The sequence below is a fragment of the Coenobita brevimanus genome, chromosome 19, assembly GCF_032717465.1.
Source record: "Coenobita brevimanus isolate Jiangsu-jjx chromosome 19, ASM3271746v2, whole genome shotgun sequence".
Taxonomy (NCBI): Eukaryota; Metazoa; Arthropoda; class Malacostraca; order Decapoda; family Coenobitidae; genus Coenobita; species Coenobita brevimanus.
Genome location: NC_136972.1, coordinates 23,793,219 through 23,806,074, shown reverse-complemented (window position 1 = coordinate 23,806,074; position 12,856 = coordinate 23,793,219). Strand labels below are relative to the sequence as shown.

General features: G+C 38.7%; 1 protein-coding gene across 2 annotated transcripts; it reads right to left on the bottom strand.

Annotated features, from left to right (window-relative positions):
* Positions 1–2,092: 2,092 nt before the first annotated feature.
* Nbr (exonuclease mut-7 homolog) lies at positions 2,093–12,099 on the bottom strand. Of its 2 annotated transcripts, XM_080266166.1 has the most exons (5): positions 12,054–12,099; positions 8,052–9,903; positions 7,163–7,345; positions 6,718–6,765; positions 2,093–3,670 (listed from the first exon to the last, which is right to left on the bottom strand). In XM_080266166.1, exons 1-5 carry the CDS (start codon positions 12,056–12,058, stop codon positions 3,656–3,658), a joined length of 2,103 nt encoding a protein of 700 aa, XP_080122292.1. In that variant the 5' UTR covers positions 12,059–12,099; the 3' UTR covers positions 2,093–3,655. The 2 variants fall into 2 exon arrangements, with proteins under 2 accessions (XP_080122292.1, XP_080122291.1); XM_080266165.1 differs by lacking the exon at positions 2,093–3,670 and having other exon boundaries at positions 6,096–6,765.
* Between the last annotated feature and the right edge of the window lie 757 nt (positions 12,100–12,856).

Genomic DNA, 12,856 nt, shown 5'->3' with positions numbered 1-12,856 from the left:
CTGGATTACCTCACCCGAGGCCCAGTCACCGCTGTGTGTTTACCTCAGACAAACGGGATTGCATTCCAATTCCGTCCCTTGAGGACTTGAGTCATGTTTTCAAAAAGCGGTATGGCCTCCGATATTGAGTTTTCACACAAAAGGTAATGAGAGATGTTGATATGAATGAAATTATGTGAGACAATACCCAAATAATTGAAAATATCCAGGAAAAAGGAACCAAAGGTCTACGAAGCTGTCCCTTCCGAAGGAAGTTCATTAGCATCCGGAGTCCGGACCTCCTTTCCCACCCTAAGACAGGGTGAGGAGTAGCAATGTCCAGACAGCCCAAATTTGCCCAATCCAATGGGTCACGCATCCATTCGCTCATCATTCAAGCAACCGGAATCCTGGCTCTATCGGATACGCCAAAAACATTCAACACGTTCTGTAGCTTCACATAAATGTATCCAATAGAGTCAAATCGGATGCTGCCACGTTAAAAAGGGGTGCCAAATCCTTGATCTCCTCACAACGTTCATCCAGCCAGCTCGATCTCTTGTCAGTTCCCTACTCTCACCGACTTCCAAACCTACTGTATCTTCCTCACACACTCTCCACCATATCTCTTCACCTTCTTGGCCTACCTCGCCTCCCCCCTCCTTCAAATTTGCTCATATATACCCTTTTCACCACTCTATTGCCATCCATTCTCTCCACATGATCATTCCATCTCAGTACACTCACTTCAATTCTGGTGTCCACAGACTTCCTCACTCTGCATCTTTCACAAATCGCATTAGTCCATATCCTATCCACTCTCTGTACACCACATACACTCCTCAGCAGTCCCATCTCCACTGCTCTTACTCTTGACTTTTCATGCCACACCACAGTCACATCTGTATTTTAAAGTTGGCATTAACACTCCTTCATGAAAGCCTTGCGCAGCTGCAATACTCAAGCCTCTGTTTCTAATCAAGGCCTTCATAGCACCAGCTACTTTCCTTCCTTGTGTCACTCTACTTTCCACTTCTTTTGCACATTCTCCTCTCTTTTCTGTCACTGTACCCATGTGTTTGAACTCTCTCACCAGTTCCAGTCCCTATCCATTGACTGTAACATCACACTGGGAGTCACTTTCTCTCTAAATAACCATCACTTTACTCTTTTCTACATTTCCTCTCAAGGCACGATGCTCACAGACGTCTACAAAACTCTGCCCTAGTCTACCAAGCTCTTGTCCGGTATTTGCAAGTAGCACTGCATCATCAGGATACAAAAAATTTGAGAGATTCTATCCATTACCATTCATTACCAACACCAACCCTCTCTCTTGTGTTTTTACATCTCTCATCACCCCATCCATATATATATATATATATATATATATTGAAGAACCATGGAGATATCACACAACCTTGTCACATGCCCAAATTAATCGTGACTATTCACTTAGATGCCCATTTACCCATACACTGGCCTACTACCATCATAAAAACTCTTGACGGCACCTAGCAACTTACCATCTACATCATACATGTACAAAACCTTCCATAATTCTTCTCTTCTACTTTGTCATATGTTTTTCCAGATCCATAAATCCCATAAATACCTTAGAGTCCTTCTCACAGGCCTTCTCCGTTATCTGTCTCACAGCAAACATTTGATCTACACATCCTCTACCACTCCTAAAGCCACCCTGTTCGTAACTCACAAGGACTTAACATAGCTCTCTAACTTTCTCTATAATAAGTCTTCCATATACCTTCCCTACAACATTCAATAGACTAATGCCACAATAATTATTGCACTCACTTCACTCACCTTATTTTAGTACAGGGGTACAATCACTGCCTTTTTTCACTTTACTGGCACAGTTTCACTCATTCATGCTTTCTTATATATCTCCTACAAGCACTTCATTCCACTCTCTCCACTACACTTAATCATCTCTGCATTCACCTCATCAACCCCAGCTGCTTTCCAATTTTTCAGCCACTTCACAGCGTTCTTCACTTCTACGAGTGTCACGTTTCATTAGTACAACCTTCACTTTTAAAAAAACTCATTACTGTTCCATATTTTAATATGATTATGTAAACTAGATATCTTTTAAACTCTATTATGTATACAATACTGCACAATGGTATTATTCTACACAGAAGTAGGTGATAATGATAGTTAACAATAGTTCATATTCACTTCATAGTTCAATATTTATTCAGCAATCTGGCACCAATTACAAAACATATATACAAATGAAAAAATATCAAACTTTTTCAACAGATCTCTTACATCCATGCTGGGAACTATGATACAAACAGTATGAATATCTAAATCAGTGACACATTGGTTTCCTTCCCAGGAATCGGCACTGAATCAAATGCCATTAGATTTCCGTAGCACAGGAGATAATTTTTTCTTAAAAGGCCTCCATTACCACTAAAATTAAATATGTGTAGTACACTGAACTTTTAAACAATAATTTGTTTTCCATATTGGCATTATGTAAAAAAAAGGTTCACAAGCTTAATACAAATAAATAGCAAAGTTCCATTTAACCCATTCTACATTGTTACTGTATGTCTTATACCAGTTTATTCCTGCTACAGTACTTTCTGATTTTATTCGGCTGTGGCAAAACACTTGTGTGTGGTGAACATGCTACAAAAGGATATACTGTACATATAGCCTCCAATCTGAAAAATTTCTCCTAAGCTGTATAACTGCTTGGAATAGTCCCTCCCCTAAGAAAAAAGAGAGAGAGAGAGAGAGAGAGAGAGAGAGAGAAAAGGAGGGGGGACACTGGACTGAAGGGGTTACAAGCAACAAAATAACACATCACAACAAAAATAACGAATACTCTTCACTGAATAAAATGTCTACTCCTGAGTGTGCTTAATGGCCAGCATATCTAATGTAGTTTAGTTCTTTTACTCTCACATGGTCTAGATTTTTGCTCTTTTGCAGCCTAATTTACATGGCTCAATTGCAAAAGAAGACAATACTACAGCTCTACATCCTTTCTATAGCACTTCTTCATGACTAGCATCATTCGCTAGTACTGTACATGTATTAATCTAGTGTTCCAAGTCACTATTCAGAATGGAGAGATGGCAATTTTAGCCCAGATTAGAGTACAAGTAGTAAAAGAACTTGTGCTTAGGAAAATAATATGGCTGTATTTAAACTGAAAGACACAGTATAGGAAAGTGGTGGGTTTGCATACACTTTCACAATCTCAGTTTTAATAAATGGCAGTTAATTCCCTCAATGTACAATATACAACATAAAAAGTAACTTCAATATCTCATCACCTTCTATGAAAATAAACCCAGATTTGGTCTAGTGGCACTGCAGATATATCACAGGACTCTCAGTGATTAAAGCCTAGGAGGGACTATGGAAACTATAATCTGTTTAATGTTTCCTGGCAAAGCAGCAACACCATCTCTACAACTGACTCACTGATATTACTGAAGGGAAAACAATGCTCCTGTTCTCTTCATATCTTTATATTTGGCTTTTGTGTCATGATCAACCTTGTATCATCCAATCATGTCTCAGTATTCAAGTTGAAGGATCGTGCAGTTAAGTCAGAACAGACAAATTAGTAAAAAATGCCCTGGCTCTCTCAAGTCACCGATATGACTAACCTTCTTCACTGGCATACTCAACACTTCTCAACCTGGGTATGAATGAGAATTCAAATATTAGTTTTCATATTACATATGTAATTTACATTTCATCATAAAAACTTAACTCACTTAGAACACAACAGTGGTTTACTGCATTCACAAAATAGGCTAAAATCTGAAGAAAACATCAAAAGATAATAGCTAAGGCATTGAACAAACACTGTACAACAGTTAACACTACCATTACTGACTAACAAGACATAACCTGCAACAAATTAAAACAGAAACAAATCATCATCACCATTATCATATATATATATATATATATATATATAACACTTATATAGTCAGTTAACCATGAAATTTGAGGGCTATTGCATCTTACAACTAAAGTCTTGAACTTCTATCTATCTATCTATTGCCAGACGCCTCAATCCCGTTTGGGGTGGCCACAAACAAATTGCCTCCAAGTCGCCCTGTCCCCCGCCATTTCACTGCCCTGCTCCCAACTCACACCCCCCTCTCTCATATACCTCTCCACCCCATCCCTCCATCTCATCCTCGGCCTCCCCCTCCCTCTTCCCCCCTCCACCTCACTCACATAAACTCTCTTCGTCAGTCTTTCACCCTCCATCCTCTCCACATGGCCAAACCACCTCAGTGTGTTCCTCATAACGCTTCCTATCACATCCACATCCACACCACAACGCTCCTTTATATCCTCATTCGTCAGCCTGTCTCTCCACGTGACTCCACAGGCTCCTCTTAAATAACTCATTTCCACTGCTCTCACTCTTGACTTGTGTCCTTCCAACAATGTCCAAGCTTCACTTCCGTACGTTAGAGTTGGTATCACAATACTGTCATGTAGTAACTTTTTCACTTCCATGCTCACTTCCCTGTTTCTTATCACTGCTTTCAAGGAACCAGCAACTTGAACTTAAATGGTAATAAACATACTAATATGGGTACATAAAGAAAACAGGTAAACAGTGACTAACATTACTCAAATATGGTTTGCCCAAACCTCTCCCTAATCGCAGATCAGGTTTGTCTATACCTCTACCCAACTGCCTCTCTTTCACTAACTTCAACTGTAAGGCTAATCTTGTTTAACAAGAGACAAATATTACATTATTACTTAAGTGGTACAACATACATTTCACTACCTATGGTGCTCTAGTTCCATCAATCCAACACTATGGTTCAAACCCAGTCTGTATAAATGCTAGAGGTCTTTCAAGCTGAACAGTATTCCTACTAGTACAGTGAATGTTACTTACCACTCTTAACCTACCATGTGTATGAGTAGTAGAGATTTCTCTTATGATGTATTAGATTATCTACAGATAACCAAAATAAAACACTAGAGTGTGACATCACTCCTACCTAGGATATATGAGATAGATTTAACCCTCTGAGATGCAGATACTTTAAAGACGAATAAAGTCAAATGCTGCAAGCCAAAATGAAATATCAAAGAATGACATCACTGTGAAACTGTTAAAGACTGGCTTCCTCAGTTTCTGTTTCTGTTCACATGTAGAGTTTGTCCTCAGTAGAAGTCAGAGCTGTTTTCCAAAATAATACAGCTTATTACATACAACTGTTATTGTAAACTGAGGAAAACTGGCAAATCGGATTCACAGGTAACAATGCAGCTATGACACGCAATTTTAGTCCAAATTACTGAAGACATACTGTGATAAAAATGAACTTCCAAAATACATATCAAGAAGGCTGTACTGTACAGTAGAATATTCTCTTTGTCCCTTATTCATCATCATCATCATCATCCAGACCTCCTTTCCCACCCTAGGGCAGGGTGAGGAGTATAATGTCCAGACAGCCCAAGTTTGCCCAGTCCAATGGACTATGCTTCCACTCACTCACCATTCAAGCCCCCGGAATCCTGGCTTTATCTGATACGCCAAAAACATTCACCACATTCTGTAGCTTCATATAAACGTATCTAATAGAGTCTCAAATGTGTCTAAATGTTGGTAGTAAGATGCTTCACTTAATATTGGAATAAAATACATGGACAACAAAAAAGTATTATCTAAATGACTGATGGTTTCACAATGAGTGCTGTTACTGTCTACATATTTTTCATAAGTCAAATATTTCTGTATATACAATGTATTTCATACCATATGCAATATAAAGTTCTTACCTTTATGGTGTGTTAACAGAAATAGCTGGCACACACATGAATACGAAGTTACTGATTCTAAACCAGAATCACAGGCTTCAGTAACGATAATCACATTAAGGTCCACTTGTACTGTATATATAACATGTAAATTCACAGTTATACATATAAATATGCTACCTAATTCTAAATATATACATTATGATGCTAGCTATAATCTAAAAAATTTCTGTCATCCACTACACATCATCATTATCCAACTATTACAAATAACTGTGGGGCGAGATAGGATCAAGAAACAAGGAAAGAGAAAGGACAATGGCACACACAACCTCAGTTTACAGTATCTGGATAAATTGAGCACACAAGTAATAAACTACAGGTACTACTATTACATATTTCATTACCCCATGTAACTTCCAGTCACTATCTTGAACCATCAAGTTCTACAATATTCTTCAGCCGGCCATTCAATACTTTCTTGTGGTGAGAACCCTCCCAGTAGCACTTACCACAGCAAGAACATGCATAGAACCACATTGTGCTCTCCACAATATTCTTGGGCACCATTCCAGCCAACACAACCACACCACCTTCTGTCTTCCCTGTACTTACATTCACCCTTCCACCCTCACACTCCACCCACTCATCTCCCTTCTCAGCTAGACATATATTTCTCTCTTTACTATGACATATATTTTGTTTACCCCCCATATCTACTGTCCCCCTTCCCTCACTCTCACATTTCTCTGCCTCTGCACTCATATGCCCCACACACACTACCTCACAAGCCTTATCACATCCCTCATTACATTCTATCATCTTTTTCTCTTGAATGTTTGTGTGTCTGGCCTGCAAAGTGGCTACAACAGAGGAAGGGAGGACTAGGTAATGGTCAGCATTACATTTTGAACAGCGGGCAAATACATCATTTATTGTTACCTTGACTTTGAATGCCTCTATAATCTCAGCCAGCTGGTCCTGTGCTGTCTGAAATGAAAAGGGATATAAAGATATAACAATTTCATATAAACTCTGATGAATTAGATACATAAGCTGAAGTCAAGTGAAGTTATCGTCATAATCATCCTATACCTATTTCTTGTTAATAAACAGGATGGGTGGGAACCTACAAGAAAATTAATACATTCAAAAGGGAAAACTACAAAGTACAGTACCCACTGCAATGGGCCATACATTCATCTCACATATATAATACAAAACTGTCAAGGTTTTAGACAAATTATAAAATTATACATATGGTGGAGACCCAGTCTTGCAACAGTTATATATAAATCTATGATGGATGAAAAGACAACAAGTATTCATAAAATATTCGGTTGTATATAAAGAAAGGTAGCACTAAAATTCATCCCAAATAACCCACCTCCTTGGTAACATTATAAATGTAGTTGCATGGGATGTGCTTCATAAGGGCCTGGTATGAGCGTCCCCGGGTCAGCACCACACGCCGCTCCCTCTCATAGTAGTGTAGACACTGGTCCCACCCTTCACCATTCTCCAGAGCCACTGCATCCACACCGCATGACCGCAGCTGCTTTGCCAGGCCCTGCAACAAACCCATGTTACTGTGATATCATACAATACTTTATTTTCTTTTTTAATTCTGGGAACAGACTAAATGATCCATTCCCTGAGACCCAACAGTCTTCCTATGCACTGCACTTCATGTCACCACTTCAGCACTAATATGTACTCTCCATCTTTACTGAACACATGCTTGTGCTGTCTCATTACAGAATGGAGTCATGGTAGCTGCAGGAACGTTTTAATGACATCTCAATGGGTCTTGTGTACAATAAGTAAAGACTGCTTCAAAGGAATTCAAATCATCATATCATTCCCCATCCCAGCCAGGTACAGGACCCAAGCACTTTAGACAGCAGACCAAGTTTCTGACCACTTGACCAACACCTCCTTACTGTAGTACAGATGAAAAATCAGCACTATACATTTAGGTTGCTGGATTAACACTTCATTAAGGTACTATCCTTTTTTGTTCCATTCTTGCTTCCTCAAAATGATTTTATTAAACTTCAGGATGGGATCAACAATGGTCATATTTTACTCAACAATTCAAAATCTCCTTGACCAAGTACTGTAATACTCTCCTGACGAGAAACAAAATATAATAATTGGGTACCAAAGATGGCACTGTTTCAATGGGATGGCATAAAATACTTTGTTCTATTCTTGCTACCTACATATTACCATGTTTTATCCACTGTCTGATACTACACAATGACTACACTTACCTGAACCATGGTATCACAAACAACCTGGAAATCTCCTGCTCTAATGGACTCCCTTTCTCCTCCTGGCTCAGCCACTTGTCTGGCATCCACTGTGTTATCTGTGACTGAAGGATGCTGTCTTGGTTTCTTTAGTACTTTGACTGGTTTCCTTTTCACCTTTTTCCAGTCAGGAAGATGGAGTTCTGCAGCTTTCTGATTCAGGTAATTACAGACATTTATGAGGCACCTGACATCCAAGGCAGCATATGTTATTTGTAGGTTGGTGAGAGGCCGTGCTGCCCAGTTGGAGAAGCGCTCCTGCTTGTTAAGAGGAAGACCAAAGCACCGATAGACAAGGTCACTCAGACCTTTATGGACTTCACCACTATAGGAGAAAATGTTAGGATATTCTTCCAAAAGTATGTTTTTTGTAACATCAAAGTCAATTACATTTGTAGCACTAGCAATCCCCTTTTTCATGTCACTGTGTATAGTTCCCAGCACTCTAAAATCTCCTTTTATTCCATACCCAAGTTTGGTAAGGTTAGTGTCTGAAAAAAGTTCACCAATCCTTTGCCAATGTGAGCCTTGTAGAACTGGCTGCAGTGACACAAGATCTAAAAGAAATACCATATTAGTAGTGGCAAACTGTAAAAGAGCTGCTTGTTCAGTTGTTCCGATCCCAAACGTTGGCTTCCACTCAGCATCAATAGCCAACAATGGACTCTCTTTCATGTAGCAATAACATTCATCAAACTTGTCAGCTGTATCAACAATAACTATCTGATCATTTGATATATCTAAAGTGTAAAAGTTGCCAATTTCATCATCCCAGCTCTCTTGGTTTGGTGGTTCTTCCTCACAAAACTCTTCTTGTTCAAGTTCTGAGGAATTTGCCAGTGCATCCTTAATCTGCTCTGGCAGGTCTTCTGGTGATATTTTGAATTTTCTTATATAAGGCAGTGCTCCTTTTGCATCATAATAATCAACAAAGAGGTTTAGGAGATCACTGAGGACCTCTGGATTTTCCTTCAGGGTGTCATCAATCAGGCTATAAAACATTGGTCTTTGAAGGCCTTTCTCTATATGATATTTGTAGAAAATATATCGCAACCCTCCACTGGCTCGGAATGTCCGGAAGTTAGGACAGATGGCAGGATCCAAGTTAAATCTCTTCAAAAACTTAGCGAGAATGCCACTGAGAATTTTATTAGATCGTATTTTCTTCATATCCTTGATTTTGTACTTTTGTAGATCTGTCACACTAATCTTCTTGCCAATAATATCATCCAAGAAAATAGCAAGTTCCTTCTGATGAGTGGGACTGGACTGGAGGATGTCATCTGCAAGGGAAAGACTATCCTCCAGGAAGAGAGGCACAATTAATTCTGTGGTAGTAAAATGGGGTTCAAGGTTGAGGAGAGAAACCAACAGACAAACTTCCTTGTAGTGACCTTCCTGTAGTTTTGATTTCAGGGATGGCAGATACTGCTGGCCTCTGTTCACCAGATGAAAGGTCTTCACCAGTATCTTTAACATCCCTGTATTCTTTTGTCTGATAGCCAGTTCATAAACTTCTCTCTGCAGTTTCTCAGTTAGACATGACTCAAATTTCTTAGCATCATACTGATTCATAAATGTCTGCAGCTCTACCAAAATATTTGCAGCCAATGAATCTTGTTTGCTTCTGAACACATCTGGACAAAGTTTTACATTTACAAGTGTCATTCTGTAAGGATCTGCCGACAAGGAAAGATATTCTTGCATTTGATTCTTAAACTCTGTTTTCTTGTTCTCCTTCCATAAATGTTGCAGCCTTATGAAGCATCTTGAATATTCTTCTACTGATGCTATCTGTGAGTCTTGCACATCACTGAAAGAATATAATGAGATAATGAAAATAGGTCTTCTGGCACTTTAACAAAAGAGTATCAATAATACATATAATTACCTTAAAAATTTATTAGCACAGTGAAACTTTGAGATTAAACAGATTGAAAATGGCTATACCAAAGCCAATGGGGTGCTTTATGGGGTGGAAGACAATTGACAATCGTCATGGTCGAGCCTGCCACAAACGTCGTAGAACACGCATGCTCATGAATCATATGCTGCATTTGTTTGTGTGCACTTGTGATAGGATTAATGTCATTCCTACTTACAAAACCACTTACACTCTCCAATGAATACACACAACAAGAGCTTATTCATTTGTATGAGTCATACAAAAAGGTAAAAATATTCTAATCTGGCAAGTCTAGCAACTAGTCAGCTCATTCATCCCTTATAATTTAATGTTTTCTATGTTAATTCTTTAGAAATGAGTAGATTTGTATCTCTTAATATATGGTTTCAATGAGGAAAGTCATATTTTCCTCCTCTGAGACGATTTACTAACTTAAATTTATTAATGCCTAAATTCGCCTTCAGTCAGCGATTTCAACAAACCGTCCCAAATCCAGGAACGGTCAACAGTCATTTTTTGCCTGCTCTGAGAGAGGTCGGAAGGTTGGACTGAAGTCGAGAGGACGCACGCTGAGAAGCTGAGATGTCAGGATCGTACTGTTGTGTTCCCCTGTGCATTAATTGGGGTGGCCATCAATTTCCTCAGATTATGAATGATGAAATTACAAAATAAACAATTTGGATGATATAGTGTCATATACAGTATGTATATATTTCTCAAAGTGGCTAATCAATCCAGAATAGAATATATTCTCTATAATAAGTATATATAGAAAAATATATGTATATATATAAAAATATGTGCTTTTCACTTTCACTCACAAAGTACACACTGCTTCCTACCCAGATGACTTAACACTCCCACACACACTTCATGACTGGTGTACTACAAAAAGACTCAGAATGGCCTCTTTTATGGTAGAACACAGTCATAACTCACACCTCACTATCAATAACATCCCCCTTGTCCCACATGCACACAAAATCTTTGGTGAAATGAAAGCACAGTAACAGAAGAATTTGGTAATATCTTGTAGCATAGAGCAGTTAGTTAGAAGCTGATCTGTAAAAATAGTTATCTGAGACAGCCTTTCTGAAATTATCTTGATGTCCTCAAATGTGAATATTACAAAATCTTGGGTGCCGCAATATTAGTAAACAAAAGCAGAGTCTATCTTGTCCCTGGGACTGTACCTTCAATGCGCATGCGCCACTTGGATATTTGGGATGTTACGAGCGTCATACCGATTTTTTACTTATATTGGCTAGTAATCGACTTGAAGAGGGCAATTACAAAGTATTTCGTTCCAGCCAATAGTGAATAATGTAACTCCACCTCTTTCAGTACAATAAAAGACTACTAATGCAAAATAAATGAGGATCTTGGAGTTCATTTGATGCTAGTCTAGCTGGATAAATATTTTTTACGTATTACTATGAAAATAATAAGTAGTTTGCCTTCATTTCTTCTCAATTATTTGAGAAAAAAATAATTCCTCTACACATTACAAACATTAATCTGAATCATAAGTCCACACAAAGATATATTATTAATGATTCATGAGAGTGCGACTGTTCACTGTCAGTGGCAGGCTCGACCACTTCAATGGCGGCTCCAAAGCACCCCATTACCCTATCCATTTCTTAAAATTCTGGTTTTTGAACATATCAGGGCCGTGCCAAGCTTGCCCTGGTCGTAGGCACATGGACGACTCACTTTAATTACCTAATTGTGTAATACTTTTTACATAATTTGTAGAACATAGTACCCTAACGTAATTCATGGTTTACGATCTCTTTCCCCCATCCAACCATCACAAAAGGGGGACCTATATCAAATAATAACTGGAAAACTTTACAGGCTGTACACCCCGACTTGTAAAACTACGGCTATAAAAACAATTCAATAAAAATTAAAAACACCAAAGCCTATACTGCAATGCATATGGTGTAACTACTCTCAACAAATACGTGTTCAACTGGCTGGCCAATTCAGCTACGTAAAATACACTGGGTTTACTCTGCACTTGCACTTACATCACCATTCATCAATCATACCTCATTCTGGTGGTCTAACAGCACCACGTTTTTACAGGAACAACAACAGGCTGCTGTCACTCGCTGGAGCTACTGTTTACTATTACTACACCCATCAAGGGTTGCCAAGCATCCCTATCAACGATTCCCGCTAAATTTCCACTCAAAACAACGTATATCGCTAAACATAAGAACTAAATAAGAAAAATTAACATTACTATAATCTCTGAAATATTTCTGAAGCTTCACAAAATCCTTATTATCGCAAGATTTCTTTTAGCAGTATGAACAACAATAAAATAATAAGTTAGCGGAAAAGACGCTAACTTCAATTATCCTGTCATTGCACCCAGGCAACGTAAACAAAACTTTTTTTTTTTTTTTTTTTTTTTTTTGAATGTGTGTGCTGTTATGGTACGAGTGGTGTGGTGTAGGAGATAACTGGTGTTGGAGGTAGAGTTGTGTTGTGTAGTGTGGGAGGTGGGATCGTATAGTACGGTGTGCGAAGTGATGTGATGTCGGTGGGAAGTGCGGTGTGGAGAGGGGGATGCGTAATGTGGTATGTGAGTTAGTGGTATAGTATGATGTGGGAATTGGTGAGTCGAACGTGGAATGTGTGGAAATTGGTGTGATGTTGAAGTTAGGGTGGTGTGACGTGGTTCAAAAGGTTGGTGGGGTGGCAAGTAGGTTGGTGGGGTGGGTGGGGTGGCAAGTAGGTTGGTGGTAGTAGTGGATGAAAATGTAATAGTTATAAAACTAGATTTTCGTGTTTGTTGTTCAAGAACTCTGACGTCATTGTTTAGTAAAGAAATACACTGCTCAAA

What these genes read in the sequence shown, in the direction of transcription:
- Nbr (XM_080266165.1), bottom strand. An exon ending in TTTGTGATACCATGGTTCAG is followed by an intron (nt 7,346 to 8,051) that starts GTAAGTGTAGTC and finishes GGTTTGTTGCAG; the next exon opens with GGCCTGGCAAAGCAGCTGCG. An exon ending in TTTATAATGTTACCAAGGAG is followed by an intron (nt 6,766 to 7,162) that starts GTGGGTTATTTG and finishes TTTTCATTTCAG; the next exon opens with ACAGCACAGGACCAGCTGGC.